Below are 16569 nucleotides of genomic sequence, written 5' to 3'. Positions count from 1 at the left end.
GTCAAAACATCCCCCATGTAGTCAGATAAAGTCACTTTATCATAGCTCTTGCTCGCTTTCATAAACAAATCTACTGCCCGGGTAACATTTAATGAACTGAAAACAGAATGGAAGAAAATATATGTAATCTTGGTGTCAAGCAGCTTGTTTTGACTTGGGATATCACAGTATCAGTACCTCACAGATAAACTTTTATCAATTTTCATCAATTCCATATGTATTTATTCTCAGCATGCAATCCTGCAATTACTTTGCAATCTGGGCAGAGATCATTGCATGAATAAGTGTTTTTCCACTTGAAATGTGATTTCAGAATAAGGATCCTTGTTGACATTACCCTCAGCCATACACTGTCTTCTTGGGAAGCCGAGCTTTACTTCCTAATAAAGCACCATGGGCTGCAGGTCTGGAAGTTGTTTAGTTTGCTCTCCTAATTAAGAGCTTTCAGGTCAAAGTAACAGCCAGCAGTAGGCTCACAGCAGAAATGCACTTCATGGACAAGAAGTAAGTTTTGAAAAGTAAAACAAAGGAAAAAGATTGCTTTCGTGGGAGTGGATCCAGTGTCAATATTAAATCATCTGCTGAGAGAAGCCCTACCAAAGTAACAACTGTTTTAATTTGAAGTAACCAAATAGTGTAGCACCAGAGGCCAGAGAATAAATCCAGCCAGTACCCACAGACCCTGTCACTGGCGCAGTGCTAAAATGCAATGACAAAGATGCAGCAGAAGAGATTTTATTTCATGTTTTGGAGCAAAATGTTGTCATCTTTTCCCAGTCATTGCACAAAGATTTCAGTGCTGCCACAGAGCCCCTCTCTCAGAGAGCAGGGGAGGTGGGGAGTTCCTTTGCTCTCTCCTTTTCATTTGTTCCACTCTGCAGGGTTGGAGTCCCACGAAAACACTCTGACATGCTGACTCTGGGAGCAAAGACCATCAAACAACAGAAATGTTCTGTTCTCTTAGAAGATGTTTTGTGCTCCTGTGTTTGGAGATGCCGTCAGTGGGGAACAGAACAAATTGATGGATACCTCTGCAGATGGATTGCTCTCACTCCTGGGCTCAGTGCTTGGCATGGATCTCGTCAGAAACACACCAGGAACTGAAATCTCTTCAGATGTCTTTCAATCTCTGGTATTTTTCTCTGTGATTCTTCTTGAGGGCATTTAACAGTCACTCGAAGTCAAATCTGCATCTCTCTCCTTGTCTCTGCAGTTGTTCTTTTAATTGTGGCTGCATTTGAACAAGGGGAGCTCACACTGGTTTTGATGACAATTGAAAAACAACCATGATCTGGGGCCTTATCTTATGCTTTAGAGGGGACATGACCAGGACTTGATCATTCAATTATAAAAACATTTTGTGTTTACATCCCTTTTTCCTCCAGGAAAGGTGGGATGATCCTTTCTGTCCCTGCTCCCCCTCTGCAGACAGACAACAACCTCCTTTTCCCTCTGAGCAGGGGTAAGGGGCACTCCCTGCAAACTCCTCCAGAAGGGCTCAGAGATCAGAACATGCCTCACTTGTGAATGGCATTGGGTCACTCAGACACAGCTTCTGACAAGGATTTACTTTTCATGAAAAACTCCTTAATGAGCTGTTGCAGAGCCTTGATGCCAGACATTTCACAGCTCTGGCCCACAAAGCAGATGAGGTGACCTCAGTTCTTATCAGCAGAATAAGATGCAAAAACCTCACCAGGCACTGAAGCACTTGTTAACTCCAGCAACTGCAGGAATCACTGCAGGCAAAGTCTTTGTCTGAAACTGGTTTATTTAGACTGGAGTACCGAATATTTGTCTTTAGTCCAGTCTGTAAAATGCCTTCACAGAATGCCAGTACCACATCACAAAACAGGAGAATTCAATTCTATTTATGTGGTCCCAAGCTATCACTCTGCCTCCTTGACTTTATTTCCTCCATACCTATTCACTGATCCCTAATTTATGAAGTTCCTCTATCCCTGTTGAACAAACCAGATCCTAACATGAACTAGGGAAATTCAGATGTATTTGCTATTTGTTTCCAGCTCCTGTTTTAGGCTTTGCAGGAAATGCAATACTGTCTTATTAAACCTTATCCTCTGCTTTTAACAACCACCTTTTTTTTGGCCACAACAGACACAGGAAGATGGGACTCTCAGAGTATTTAAATCAGTGTTTTAGTGACCATGAGAGACTCTATCTGCAAGGCCATCAGTAATTAGCTCCCATATCTCACTCCATGCAGGAGAAGTTGCTTGTCCATGATGTGTGAGAGCTGTGTCACTGTTCAGCTTTGAATCGATCTGCTGGGGCACATCTGCTACTCTTGGGCAAAGCATTCTGCTTTAGGCCTCAGGAACCCTTAGTCTGATACTCAGCATCCCTCAAAAAAGTAGGGCATCGCTATAGGTTTATTCACTGATACAAAGTCTTTTGTTAACTTTCAATGTCATTATAATTATTCTTCAAATGGAAGGGACTGAGGTGAGGAAAAGGTAAAGCATGTGTGGGACACTCCATGTAATTTCCGATTTTCATTTCTGCACTGTTCCCTAAAGGAAAGGTTTCCATTTGAAATTCATAAAAAACCTGGTACTTTTGAAAGAGTGAAGGCATTTCAGCTAAAACTCATCTTTTTAGGACACCTCTGGATCAAGCTCCGTTGCTTCAGGAAGCAATTTCCTTCTTTAGAAATACTGGCTGCAATGTTTTCTGGATATTGATCACTGATCAAACAATCTGCAAAACAGTCGGAATTACCCAGTGAAGCAAGGACAGAGCTACAGACTCGCTTTTCTTTCAATTTCCAGAACAACTGTCGTAGTCACCTCACATTTGTAGAAGTTATCAATCAACCATAACAAACATTACCCGAGTAAAAAACCTGGGGGGTGTTTCAGTGTTTTAGTCTGAGACTTTGCCACAGCCAGGGTTTAGCAGCTTGGTTTTTTGGGAAGAGCAGAATGGAAGCCAGAGCCTTGTGCCTGTGAATCAGTGCTGAGTGAGGGAGACTTTACCCTGAGAGTGCCAGGAGCAGGAGCACGGCAAGGAGCAGGACAGGGAGCAGCAGCCCGAGCCAGGGGAGAGGAAAGGGAGGATGGCACTGCCCACAGGCAGAGGTTCTGCACTTGCCTCTTTGATGAGGTTCATGAAGCGGGGCCCGAAGCGCCAGGGCTTGTGCCGGTGGCACTGCAGGGAGCTGACGGTGAGCTGGGAGGCTCGCTGCGAGGCCACGGCCACCATGTACACGGCGTCGTACATCAGCGCGGCTTCTGTCTGCACAAACACAGGGCTGGGTTAGTGCCTGCCGGGCTGCTCCTGCTGCCAGCCCGGCCCCGCGCTGCTCCCGGGGAAAAGCCACGCCTGGGCTCGCCGTGGAGCCCTGAGGAGCAGCAAAAGCCGGTTTTCCTATTGAGTCCAGAGTGTTTTCCACACTGGGAGGGAAACTGCACCGGGGAGCTATGGGGAGAGGGAGCTCAGGGGGTCCCAGGCAGGCTGGAGAGGGGTTTTAGGAAGTCCCAGGTGTATGAGCCACTCTTCTCATGGCCTTCGTGGGATTGCTGCCTTCCCAACAGGTCAGGCTGGCCCTGCTTTCCAGGGAAACCAGTCCCACTGATCACCTGGAACACATCCTACTGCCCAGGTATCTGCTGCCTCCAGGTGCCTGCTGCCCTCGAGGATCTTGGTTGTTGGCACAAACCTGTGCAATGGCATCCTAGAGGGAGGGGAATTGTCCTTCTGAGGTGTGTTTTTGGGGGATTAACTTGGACTCGCACATCTGACTTCTCACTACAGCCCTTAGGTCCTTGAACATTACCCCATGGATTCAGATACCAAAATTACTGGGTGCTCTTTGTGCATCTGTGTTTCTTTTGAGAGTGGGTTTGTGGGTTCAAAGGCACGGCCTCAAACTGACATCACACACTCTGTCCCGCTTTGTCACTTCAGAAAAGTCTCACCTTCACCTGCGCTGTGCTTCAGTGCTCTCACAGTGAGGTGGGAATGGCCGTGCCTCCCTTAATGATGCTGTACAAATTACCTTCCAGGTAAACCTAATGAGTAATTAAGCAGCGGCCTGAAAAAAAAAAGGCACTAATTCTGCAGAGGAGAAACTGGACTCCTTTATGGGAACTACTGAGCTGATCAATTTTCTATTTCTTTTCCATGCAATTCCTCTGGGAAATTAATACATTTGATTCTTTGTCCGTGCCATTTACCTGGGTAAATTACAACAGCATCAGTGTTATCAGCATTGGAGGGTTTTGCTCAAATGTATCTGAATCTAAGGACTAATCTTAAGATAGTGCAGAATAGGAATTGGTCTTGATGTGCTTGCCAGGATCTGCTGAAAATAATGCTCCACAATGGGAGCACATTGTGAGATCAGAAGACATTGTGAGTGATGAGTCAAGCAGGAGGAGACAGTACCAGCTGTTCTCACTGTGGAGTGTATCACAACAGACAGTCGTTCCAGCCACACTCAGGGAACCAAGGGCTGACCCCAAACCCCTCAAAATCAACGGAAATATTCCCATCAGTGTCAGCAGACCTCGGTTTTTACACTGGGCTGGGCCCTCAGGATTGGATTTTACTGGCCCTGGGAGGAGATGCTTTATGACAAAGCTCCTCTGCCCTCACTGTGCTGCTCTGTCTGGGAGCGCTGCTGCTTTGCCTGGGTGCATCCCCAGTGTCCACAGCACTGCCAGGTCTGGCTGCTCAGTCCTGTCCTTGTGCCACCTGTCAATCGTCCCTCCTTCGTGCAGCAGTGGGGAGCTTGTGCCACCCCCTTGGCTTTTCACTTCTCCCCTCACTGCGGCTTTGTTTAGGGTTGCAGGGTGCAACAGGTCACCTCATTTTCCAAAGTCAACCACCTCACCCTGATGTCTGTGCTTTTATGTCGGGAGAAAGAGACTCGGAGTCAGTCCTGGAACTGGTCTTTCTGATTTTTGTGTGCTACTTAAGCCATGCAAAGAAAGCCAGGGATGTCATTAGAACAGCTCTGCCTCCGGGTGCGGTGTGGGCACCAAGCAGGACGTGAACTCAGAACTGTCTCTCTTGTGCCCTCCTGACTTCCCACAAGCTGCTTTCAGGGCAAGCAGCAGAGCACAAAGCCAAAGGGATAAATCCCAAGTTAATAACAGGATGTACAGTCCTGATCTCCGTGCACTCTGCAGCCTGTCACAGCCTCATTGTCAATGAAATGCAGCAGTGGTGCAGCTCTCCATCAAACTGGGTAATCATGGAACCTGCCAGGAATATGGAAATGATCGCAGCGGGAGGGAGTGGCTACCCTCAGGGCTGTGCCAGAGAAGCAAGGACGCTGAGATTATGGAGATGCAAAGGAGAGGACAAGAGTCAGGGATGCCAAGGAGAGCAGAAGAGTGGTGAGAAATCTACTTTTCCCAGTGTTCTGTTTGGGGTATTTCTGTGTGAATTCCCATCAGGAATTCCCAGGGACAACTTTCTCCCTGCTTTGGGTATGAGTGAGCACAGTGACACTGCCCAAAGCAGCACCAGTGTGTGAAATGCCAGGGACAGCACACTTAATGTGTCTCTCCTCAGGATGTAAAGGCATTTCTGAATTTTCCCTGCAATCATCTGCAATAAAGTCTTATTTCTTACTGCTTCGAGCTCCACTCAGTCCATGAGATACATTTTCTCATACTGCAAAGAGATGGCATCCCATCACCCTTGTTGTCCATGTAATTGTTCCTATTGTTTCCTTTCCTTCTTGGGGGAGTGCTAGGGAGGAATCCTAATTCCCTGGCTTGATGACACCTTTCATCTATCTTTAAATTACATCTCAAAAGCCAGAGTTTCTGTAGAGAGGGAAATGATGCAAAAGGGCACTTTACCCATTTAAAAATGCTACTCCCTTCCCAACATGTGAAATCTGCCCCTGCAGGTTATAAATCCTGTACCTGCTCGGGAAGTTTGATTTGCTGCTGTGTTTGCCACTGCCCAGTGCAGAAGGAGATTGGACAAGCAAGGCAGCACTTTAGTTTTTTAGCGACGAGACGAATGACGGCACCGTGACGGGGAATTGTCCCTGTGCCACCCCCCAGCGTGGCCGTGCTCACTTACTGTCATCATGCCATCGAGGAGCCCCGTCTCGGGCTTGGGGGGCGCCTGCAGCCGCTCCATCGACCACTTCTCCACCACGGACGACACGTGCGGGTTGTCGACGTTGAGCAGCCGAAAGCCCGTCATGTTCACCCCGCTGTACCTGTAGGGCTCCAGGTCCAGTGCAAACAGGTCCTAAAGCACCAGCAAGAACGCAAACGTGGCATTTTTAAAGGCAAAGGTGGGGTTTTTCGCGTGTGCCCACCCTGGCTGCCCTCAAAGGCTGCTCCCGTTTGAAACCCGACTGAGCCAAAGCCATGTGAGATGGGTGACAAACCACACACCTGCTTTTTGGAACGAGAAGACCGGTTCCCCACAGCAGAAATGCTTTGCAAGCAACCCGCACATTCCAATTTATAGCAGTGCTGCAGCTCTGACAGGCCGACATGAGGAATTAGCTGGCCAGTGTCAAGCTACTTTCTCAGCTCGGGGGAGGAAAATGCCGAGAGACACGGCGAGTGCTGCGCTTTGCCTGCTCATGAATCCCATTTTCCCCGCCGTGCCTCCCCAGGCGCCTCTGCCAGCCTGTGGGAAGGATATGTCAGTGCGCAGAGGCTCCACGTGCTCCAGAGCCTGGCATTTGCAGGGCAGGAAAAGAGTGGGTATGTGGGGTGACTGAACCGTGTGGGACCCTCCCGAGCTGTGCTGGTCAGGCAGCGCAAATGTGAGAACTGCTCCTCAAAGCCGGAAGCTGCTTTTCCATGGTTCCGCTTTTCCCGATCCCAGCAGGGCAGGAAAATGACAAATGAGTTGGTCATGGTTTGCTACCACAAACCAGAACATTCCCAACACCACAACCCCAGAAGTGGGTGGTTGCTCTGAAATGCTCTGCACCATCTCCTGCACACTGCTGCTGGTGGTGACCGTATTCTGGTAGATTCTTGTTTGTTTATTGTATAAATTTGCGAATTCCACAGCAAATCCTAAATTTTCACATTTTCCTTGATGTTAAGATGGCCTCAAGGAGAACTATTTCAAGCTCCTTCTTCAAGTTCCAAAGAGCAGGAGCATCTCTTCTAATGAATTGGATATTGGATTCAAAATGATTTGTCACTTCCACATAAAATTTGGTTTGGGAAGGAAATAAAGAATAAGCTGATGCACATGATGTAGTCCAGCCCTCTAGGACTGTTCCAGCAATATCGGATCTTTGCTGCCTTTCTAGTCTACAATGCAAATGAGCCTTAAGCACAAATTGAATTATGTTTATGTATCTCATGTAAGGTAAAAAAATTGGAAAAACATGCTGAAATAAGTATAGATTTCGACCACCAAAGAAAACTTCGGGGTTTGCTTTTATTATAAAATTTACTGAGCAATTTTTTTCCATTAGTGATTTTGTGTTTTCATATGTAAATGAAACATTCCAGTGATGAACCAGCAGTGCCCACGGTGCAAAGCCGTTCGTTCTTTATTTTGTTTCACTCTGGTCCATCTGGACTGGCGGTTTCTCCTTAATCACCATGCTGCAATTAATTTTCACTGCATTAAAGTGTTAGCAAACACTAACAGTGTTAGTGGCCGAACAATTTCTTTACAAAATTGTGGGTGCTGATATTCCTAAGGAGTGTTAGCACCCATTCTGCAGGGCTTTCCTTGACTAATGGCAACAAAGATCTCCTAGAAAAAGGGGGAGTTTTTAGCTGTCTTTTCTGAAACAGAGGAAATTCCCCCCCCGAACTTTATAGTGTTCCTTACCAGTGTTGTAAAAAAGTAGTGGTAGTATTCTGTCATCATTCCCATGGAGAGAATCTGTGAAAGAGATGGAAAGGTGAGGGTACTTTACTCTGAAAGCTCCCAGTGTGTTGCAGTGCCTTTGAAAAGCAAGGGTTAAACACATCACAGGTCATGAGAGCTTGATTACAATAAACCCTACATTTTTCTTCAGGAGCCAAAAATATCCTGTTGTATTTAAATGGTGTTTTTATCACCTCTGCTCAGGAAAGAGATTAAAGATTGCAAAACTTCCAGGACAAGAAAAATTACTAGAGATAACGAGACACTGATTTTTAAAACCTTTAGTCTGCAGTCTGGAAGTGTTAAAAAGGAATTTACTAGCAGACAACACAGTTTGTAGGGGGAAGTGCTTAGGGGCAGGTTTTTGTTCTGCTGCCAGGTGAGAACAGGACACTGGTGAGGGCTCAGGAGTAAAGGAGGAAAACAGAAAGAAGGAAGTTTCTCTAAGTGCTTTTTGTTCCACCTGGGAATGTGGGTCAGCGGGAGGGTGCCAAAACAACTGGGGTGGAAGAATGTTTGGGCTGGATTGACCTTCCGGAGGTCTAAATGGACACTGACGGCCACGTGGGGCAGAGGAGGATGAGATTTTCCTTCCCAGGCCTTGTGCTGCAGGACACTTCCAGAAGGATGTGCTTTACTCCCTCAGCTCTCCCCAGAATCAGTGGGAATGCTTTCATAACCCCCGAGGGTGTGTGGGTACCTGGCTGCTCCACAGCCTCCCCCCAGCCTTCCTACACTTGTCCCCACACGCTCTTGCCAGGATGGGAAAATTCTGCCCTCTGGCATCTTGTGAGGAGGAGGAGGAGGAATTATAAACTGGGAAACTGCTGAGGGATTCATTGCCACGACAGCAACAGGGAGCAAGGTTAACTCCAGTTCAGTCCTGATCACAGCAGTGTAAGGATCTGCTATTAATTCCTCCCTTCTAGGACAGTTTTGGGAGTGCCTGAGTAGCTGTTTGAAAGGCAGGGGGGCATAGTGGGATTTGGCCAGCCAAAATTCCCTCTTCTGGCAGAAGCCTCTGAACATCAGTTGAGTGATTGTGTATGGCAATTCCTCACATAAAAAAAAAAGAAGAAAAAGTAAGGAAGAAAGCAAACCCTGAACTTCCTGAGCTGCAGCAGATAATAAAACCAGCTCATGATTAATCGCAAACAACTGATCCGTTTCCAGCCACTAAAAGTCAAGCCAGAAGGCAACTATTTTATTGAAATGCTCCACTGGATTTACACATCAAAATTGCCTTTTTTATTTCTGATTTTATTAATCCTCTTCTCTTCTGTTTCTTGGAGCTATTTTATTACCTGTAGAATAAGCTGGAGGCTGCTGATCCTTCCCTGTTTATGCACAGACAACAATACAGGTCTGCATCCAGGGGAGCTTTTGTGTGCTGTGCTTCTGGGACTGGCTGGACTCAGTCCCCCTCCCTGGAGCCTTTGGATTTCCGTGGCTTTGGGAAGGAGGTGCCAATTTTATGGGATTTTCACGATGCAGATCTCCTTTGAGCTGAAACTGCACTGAAATAGCCAACTGTGACCCTGTGGGGCTCAGAGCAGCTGCCAGGTTAAACAAATGTGCTCTGAGCCCAGGAGATGTCCAGATTTCTTTGGTCCTTTGCAGGGTGTTTGCAGTCAGTGCACGGTGGGGTGAAAGCAAGTTCTTATCAGTTTACATGGGGGAATCCAAACGGCCAGACTGAAATAAATGATTCCTTCCTGCTCGGATTGCAGCCCGAGACAGGAGAGCTGAGAGGCCACTGCACTTCTGTCAGCAGAGAATACAACCTCCAGCTTGCCTGCGTGGCCAGTGCTACCCCACCTACTGCCCTGAGACACAGATTTGCATGAGGCAGCCAGACACATTTACTGCAGGGATTACAAAGTGCAGCCTGGACCTTTGGGAAGCATTTCCCAGCTTGTGCTGCTGCAGCTGCGCTGCTGAGGGTACCAGCAAGCTGAGCCAGGGCAGCTCTCCTGCCAGATCCAGGAGAGCAGCTGAGAGCAGCGTTTGCCTCCTGAACACGCGCTGGGTGAAAGCTCTTAGGAGAATATTGATCGCCAGAGTGAACAGAGCTGGCAGGACACACACAGAGCTGTGAATGATCCTGATTTCACAAGTCAAGCTACAGGTTTGTTCTCTAAAGCAAAACAAGCCCAAAATGAGCCTCAAAACATGCCCAAAAACCAAGCAAAACCCCCAAACCCCCACACCAACCAGAAACAAAGCCCCTGAGGAGAACAACCTCAACTGGTTGTCCTCCCCTCTCTCAGTCATTAAGGATGATAATTAGCTAACAGCTATTAATCACTTAGACATGCCTGTGACGTGTGCACTAGATACTGAACAGGGGCTTTCTGCTGGTGGATCAAAGAGGCTTTGCAATTATCATTTGTTTATATTTAAGGGTAATATGGCTGCTAAGTGAAATTCCCACTGAAGGATGATTTACTGCTCCAATGCAGGAAAACAGGAGATGCAATCAAGCCAAAGCAAAAGCAAGAGGAATGCTGAGAATCATGCTGTACATTCCAAAGCATCAATAACTGCTCCCAAGGCTGAATCCCTTGGATGCTCCTGTCAGTGTAAACAGGAGTTTCCAGGGCTCTTCTGCTGAGTGTTTGCAGCACAGCAGGCACAGGAAAGCAGCTCCCAGTAGCTCCAGGAGGAGACAGTAAGAGCCTGCTTGGACCAAAGATGGATTTCAGGCTGGGACAGCCCTGAAGCACCTGGCAAAGCTTCCCACAGAGCAGGGAACCTGAAAGAGAGAAGGAGCCCAGCAGAGAGAGGGGAAGGCAGCATCTCTGTCTGTGTGCCTGCCCACAGGAAACGGGGATGAGGTTTCATTGCACGTTGCTATTTAAATAACTTTGCATGTAATTATGTAAATAATTACGCACCTGATACAAATGTCCTATTTAAATAATAATAGCTTTTGCTTACAGTGGAGCTCAGATGAATGGAAACTGGGGAAATCAGCCTCAAATATTCTCCTTGTGCGTCTCCTGCCCAGCCTTCCCTGTATAACATTTGTTCTCCAGCCAAACCCAGAGATGGTTGGACAAAGGGAGATAAAGACACTTCCATCTCTAATTATCCGTTCCAGATCAGGAGCCTGGGCCTTGTCCTTCACAGCTGTGCACTTTCAGCTGTGGGTCACGAACCGCAATGTGAATCCAAAAAAGTATCAGTGGTCAAATTATATATGGCAAGCTGACAGAGGCTGGGTAAAAATACTCTCCCTTATGTCTGAAAATCTCTTTTGGGTGCCCTGTTCCTGGCTTGAATCACATCCCAGTTCTAACTTGCATTTGTTCAACTTGTAAAAAACTCCCTGCCTCATTTAGATCCATTGTCAATCTCCCTTCGAGGCGGGCTGGGACTGGAGTGACGGGCAAGTGCATTAGTGGGAACTGCACCAAATCCTGTGCTTGCTCTCACTCTGCATTTCCCTCGCTCAGGCTGTGATTTAGTTATTTAATGTAGTGATCATTAAATGCATTTCATTTTCCAATTAATTATCCCCGCTGTTTTCTGAGATCAGCAAGGTGCAGCACAGTGAATAAAAGCCCCTCTGCCTGCTCGCCTCTCGAGCGTCATAGGTTTACACTGGGCACACAGTCCACGCAGACAGCTTTATTTGGACTTGACTGCACTCCCTGGAAGTCTGCATCCCTCTGAGCACAGCAGGTGTCCAGCCGGGGTGGCTCCCTCCCCTGCGGCCCTGCCAAGAGACAAGGCAGCTCTGGAAGCACCGTGTGGTGCCGGGGCCCAGCTGGAGCAGGGACCACGGCACTGGGGCAGGACAAGTGCCCCAGGCAGCCGAGGGTGCCTCCTGCTGCTTCCTGAGGAGATCCCAGGCTTCTGGAGCAGCCACACCACCCTTCAGACCCCATCATCCCACAGAGCCCAGGTGGATTTGCCTCTGCAGAGACCCACCTGTCCTTTTGGGAACTGGGCTCGCTGCTGGGTTTGGGGCTGAATTACCACTGTCACACCCCTCCACGGGTGTTGCTGATGTCCCAGCAGGAACCAGAGGGCCAAAGGAGGGTGTCCCCCACCAGCAAACCCTTCATAAAATCAGGAAGGGGAGGAGAACCAGCCAGGCCAGCACGTCTCTGCTTCTCACCCAAAGCGGGGCACCTGGGGGATCTGCCACTGCTGTTTCTCCCATGAAAGTGGGAACAGAGCTAATCCTGCCTTTTCTTAGCAGGGAGTGGGCTCCAGCCTACCTGCCAGGTTCCTGAAGGAGCACAGTCAGGAGCTGAAGTTTTCTATTCTCACGTCTATTACTGTACCAGGAATGTGCTCCCTGGTGACACCCGGTTTTCAGCCTTCTGTAGGAACTGAATTAATGATTCCTTTCGTTGTCTGTCACATCGTCTTTACAGGAGGCTCTGTGAGAACCTTCAACCTGATTAAATATACAGTACACTTCCTCAAGTGTGTTTTGGAGGTGTGAGGAAAGGAGTAGGTAATTTAAGGTTAGCAGGGACATACTTCCTGAGAGGTGAGTTTGCCTAGCAGTAAAATTTGTGCCAGCTCCTGGTGTGTTGGAACAAACTGAGGGTTAGCCACAACAACTACACCTCTTCAGCCAAGTTTCTCTTACAAAAGGCAGTATCAGACTAAATAACGTGCGGGATAAATTGCAGGATTTGTGCATAAAACAGAGGGCAATCTGCAAGAGCCAGATCTCATTTACTTGGGGAGTGCTCGTCTACTGCAGACAGAGCACCAACCTCCGTTCTCCACCAAATATGCCAGGTAAATGCCACAGCCAGCAAAGGAGGGCCAGGCCTCGTGGGGCTGGTGAGGGACTGAGGACATCCAGGCTCTGTGAGCATGTCAGAGAAGGGGCAACGTGGGAGTTTAGGGAACAGCTTGTTCAGCTCTGTATTTTGGCTAAATTAGGTTATTGATTTTCCTGTTCTTGTTGTGCACACAAGGAAGTGTGGCTTGATGGGGTTTTAGTGGAGGCCATAAATAAGGAGAAATTAGAGAAGCAATCTTTGTAAAGCCAAGGCTGGAGGAGGCGAGTGAAGAGGTGCCTTGGTGCACACACTCCCAGCACAGCTCCAGCAGAGTTCTGGGCTAATCCTTCTGCTCCCAGAGGAGCTTCTGGGCACCTCTGTCCCTGGGAAACAAGCAGTGCCACGGCTGGTGCCCCCTCCGTGCTCCATGGGCTACTAAACACCTACTACATTACCTAAATACAGTGAACAGGCAAGGAAGAGTTGCCTTGGCACGGCTTTAGGTGACCCTGAGTCCTGCTCCTGTTAGAAACCTTACAGAATTTAACTACACGGGAAAACAGCACTTGTTTTTCCCGTGACATCTACTGGATAGTTTGCAAAGTCAAAAATATTCTCTACTAAAACCACAGAGTTTCCTTGAAATGATTTCTCCAGTGTTGGAAATCCTGCTTCCATCCAGGTAAAAAGCCACAGGGGTGTGTGAGTGCCAGGATGGGGAGGTGAACCAGGGCTGTCCCTGTGACCTGCAATCAGAGGAGTCCCACAGGAATGCAGAGCCCTCCACGCCTGCACATTTCCCTGCTGCCTCTGGCGGGGAGGAACTCAACCCCTGAGTTATTGCTGCCAGCATCCACACTCAGCCACAGAACTAGCTCACAGAAAAGCCATTTTCCCTTTCTTTCTAGCCTATATTTATGTTGTTTCCTCTCCCACAGTGCTGCCCCACAGGTGTACCTCTCTCAGTTTTCCTGTTTTCTCCCACACTGTCATTCCCCCTCCTTCTCCCAGTTCTTCAGGCACTGGAGAGCATTATCTGTATCTGCAGCCTGTCACTTGGCTGGCTGATCCATATCCCACACAAACTCTTCTGCTGCTTTGCCCCGCTTTGGTGCATCTTTCAGCACTCCCTCCTCTTCCTTTGACACCCAGGTTTTGTTTTTGGGGGTTTTTTTCCATACTCAGCCTGGCATATTGGAAACTTTGTGCCTCCTGCAGTGTGCCAGACATCTGCACCTTCCTCTTGAAGACCCTTCAGAATCTGTGTTGTCAACTCTTCCCCCACAAATCTCGTTTTGGAGCAGCCAAAAGTGGGGATGCTTTTGGGCAGCCCTGCAGGGAGCAGAGTGGGGGCACAGCCCACTCCCCCTGCCCAAACAGTGCTGCTGCAGTGCCCTCCCCGTACCTCAGATCGCTCGCACCGAGAAAATCCTAACATTTAGTGCAGGCCAGCATTCCTGAGAGCAGGAAATCTCACCCTACAAGCTCACAGGAATTGTGTGCTGCAGCTCATTGAGGATGCTGCCAGTCCCTGTCCCCAGCACCAAGTTTCTCCAGCCTGGAGAGGAAGGTTCCAGGCTCCACAGATGAATGCAGTAACGTGCCCTACCAACTTTGACACAAAAAGCTGCTCTGCAGAACTTAAATATTTCAGTAAAACATTCTGGGATGGGAGCAGAAAGGGACCTTTACAGGCATTTAGTCAGTGGAACCTCTCTGGCGCTCTTCTGGGATCAGGGTATCCCATCAGATTGACTGGCAGGAGAAATAACAACTCCTCCCTCATCCCTCCAGGTGCAGCAAGAAGGGAACTGCCATCACAAAGCACGGCTTGCTCGGAACTATTTCCTGCAGGTCAACGAAGTGCAGGAGCCAGTGCTTTAGACTTTGATTGTCAAGGAATGTATAGCAAGTGACACCAGTAAATTCTAATTCCCACCACTCCCTGTGTGCCCCTGGGAACGTCCCAGCCCATTACTGTCAGGCTCTGTTTGTCCTTGCCTGCTGTGGCTGCCCAAATCTCGCACTCGGGCTGGGCCAACCCTCGCACATCAACCTCTCTCAATGTTTTAAAGGACAGTTTTCCCTTCTGACTCTGCCTCTTTTTTTCTTTTGATGGGAAAGAAATAAGAGCACTGTCGCTTAAACCAGGACAAGCTGAAGCACAGGAAGTGATGTCCCCAGTCAGGCAGAACCTGGAATGCTAGAAAGAAAAGCCTGTTTGCTCCTGTGGGACACACGTGGGGCTCCCCAGGGATGGCAGTGGCTCTGCGCAGCCCTGGGCTGCTGCACCTTTGTTGGGACTTCTGTCCCTGTCCTCACAAGCCCAGCAGGGGAGTGCCTTTGCTTTTAGTGCTCCCAGCAAGTGGAAAGCAGAGAGGCTGGCAGATTTCAGGGTACTCACATCGAGTTCTGCCTCCCCGTCCCCGGTACCTGCTTGAGGATTTCTGCCGCCGTCTCGTGCGAGCAGTCGAATATCACATAGAACTCCTTGCCCTTCTTCATCTCCTTCAGCAGAGGCCTGGCATCCTTGTTCCCAGAGGGCAGCTGGCGGATTTTGATTTTAATGTTGTATCTGGAAGGGGCTTTGATGAGCTCCTGCAGGCGAATTAGACCTGAAAAATGACAGGCAATGATACAATCACCATCCCGTGCCACAAGGGTCTATTGTCAGTTAAACAGGGTCTCTCACACTCCACACTTCCTAGGGATAATTGCTAGTTCCGTATTTGCCAGCCTCCTAGCTAATATTATTAAAGCTTTTCATTCCCATGTTTATACTGGCTTCCACATCTAAATATTTTTGAAAGGTGTTTTTAACTGGTTGACTACAGGATATGTTTGCACTGGTGAAATGCAATATAAACATACTGTAGTATGTTCAAATTGAGACGCAAAAAGCACATAAGGCTTCTTCCTTGGCAGCTCATTATTATTCCGATACCAAACAGCAAGAAGATAAAACAGAGGAAACCTCCTCCTAACTTTCCTGCCTGATGTCTCTCAGCAGCTGTGAGATCTTTTAGAATGTTTTGAGATCCAGCTCTATGTCCTCAAACACAGAAGGTGATTTCTCAGGCTCTGTGTTCAGCTGGCACAGCTTTACACGCCTTAGCTGAAGTCAGTGGAGCTCAGCCAGAGCCTTGTCCGAGTGTTTAAACACAGTGCAGTTCCACTGGCTAATTCAGCACTCCTATGTAATTTGCACTGCCTCCAGAACCTAGGCAAGATAGTTAAGAGCCCTTTGAGGTGTGTAATTACAGCCTCTCATTACCCACGAATGCAATTCACCCACAAAAATATTCCTGATCTCCTGCTGAGGCAAAGAGGCTGCCTGGAAAATATGCACAAAGAGAGAGAACGAAGGCAAGGAGCACTTCTTGAACAAAAATCAAACAAACTATTAAAATGAAGGAACTCCTGCCTCCCTGCTGGGATAATATTTGTGTGGGGTGTGAATGCCCCTGGTTGAATGGCACATTTAAGGCAAGACAAAGCTCCCTCTTCGCTCTGAGGCTCACAGGCCTTGCTGAGTCTAGAGCTGTTGGCTTTCACTCAAGTGCTGCCGAGGTGCGTGGGGAAAAGCTGCTCTGCCCCCGCCTGCAGGGCTGGGGCTGTTCCTCGCAGGTTTTCAAGTATCAACAATCAATAGAGAATACTCAACATTATGAGCATTCAGCTGGAAATGCCGCACGCACCAGGAGCCAGGCCTGGCCGGGAGCCAGCTGGGGAACAGGAAACCTCTGGAGCTGATTATGATGGGAATGGGCTCCCAGCACTCACTGACAAGGGGCTGGTGTCACCTGGCTGGGGAAGTGCAGCCCGGGTGTACCAAGTACTCACTCCTGGCTGCAGTGCCCCGGGATGGCAGCTCCAAGAGGGAGAACTGAGATCTGGGAGCAGGAGCCCGGCATTCAGGGAAGCCTTCGTCTCATCCACACCTCACATTGAGAACTGGTGTTTCTCTTCCTAGCAA

General features: G+C 48.4%; 1 protein-coding gene and 1 long non-coding RNA gene across 8 annotated transcripts in view; one reads left to right on the top strand and one right to left on the bottom strand.

The window, feature by feature from the left end:
- LOC116437070 overlaps positions 1–10783 on the top strand; it is a 53864-nt gene extending 43081 nt beyond the window's left edge. The window contains exon 4 of one of the 2 annotated variants that reach the window (XR_004237152.1): positions 10305–10783. This is a non-coding gene — a long non-coding RNA (uncharacterized LOC116437070). Of the gene's footprint in view, positions 1–881; positions 2305–10304 lie in introns of those variants that run through there. The other variant, XR_004237151.1, reaches the window with a different exon arrangement.
- Positions 1–16569, bottom strand: part of GRIK1 (glutamate ionotropic receptor kainate type subunit 1) — a 108255-nt gene that overhangs the window by 33371 nt on the left and 58315 nt on the right. For all 6 annotated transcript variants that reach the window (XR_004237149.1, XM_032094597.1, XM_032094588.1 and 3 more), the window contains exons 4-7: positions 15027–15208; positions 7804–7857; positions 6067–6240; positions 3115–3258 (exon numbers count right to left, since the gene is read on the bottom strand). Coding sequence is in view for 5 of the 6 variants with exons in the window: in XM_032094597.1 (XP_031950488.1) it covers positions 3115–3258; positions 6067–6240; positions 7804–7857; positions 15027–15208 (554 nt within the window). In the remaining variant the exon portion in view is untranslated. The remainder of the gene's footprint in view (positions 1–3114; positions 3259–6066; positions 6241–7803; positions 7858–15026; positions 15209–16569) is intronic.

Source organism: Corvus moneduloides, chromosome 2 (genome assembly GCF_009650955.1).
Source record: "Corvus moneduloides isolate bCorMon1 chromosome 2, bCorMon1.pri, whole genome shotgun sequence".
In the NCBI taxonomy this organism is placed as follows: Eukaryota; Metazoa; Chordata; class Aves; order Passeriformes; family Corvidae; genus Corvus; species Corvus moneduloides.
Note: the sequence above shows the minus strand (reverse complement) of the source record. Positions and strands in the feature narration are given on the sequence as shown.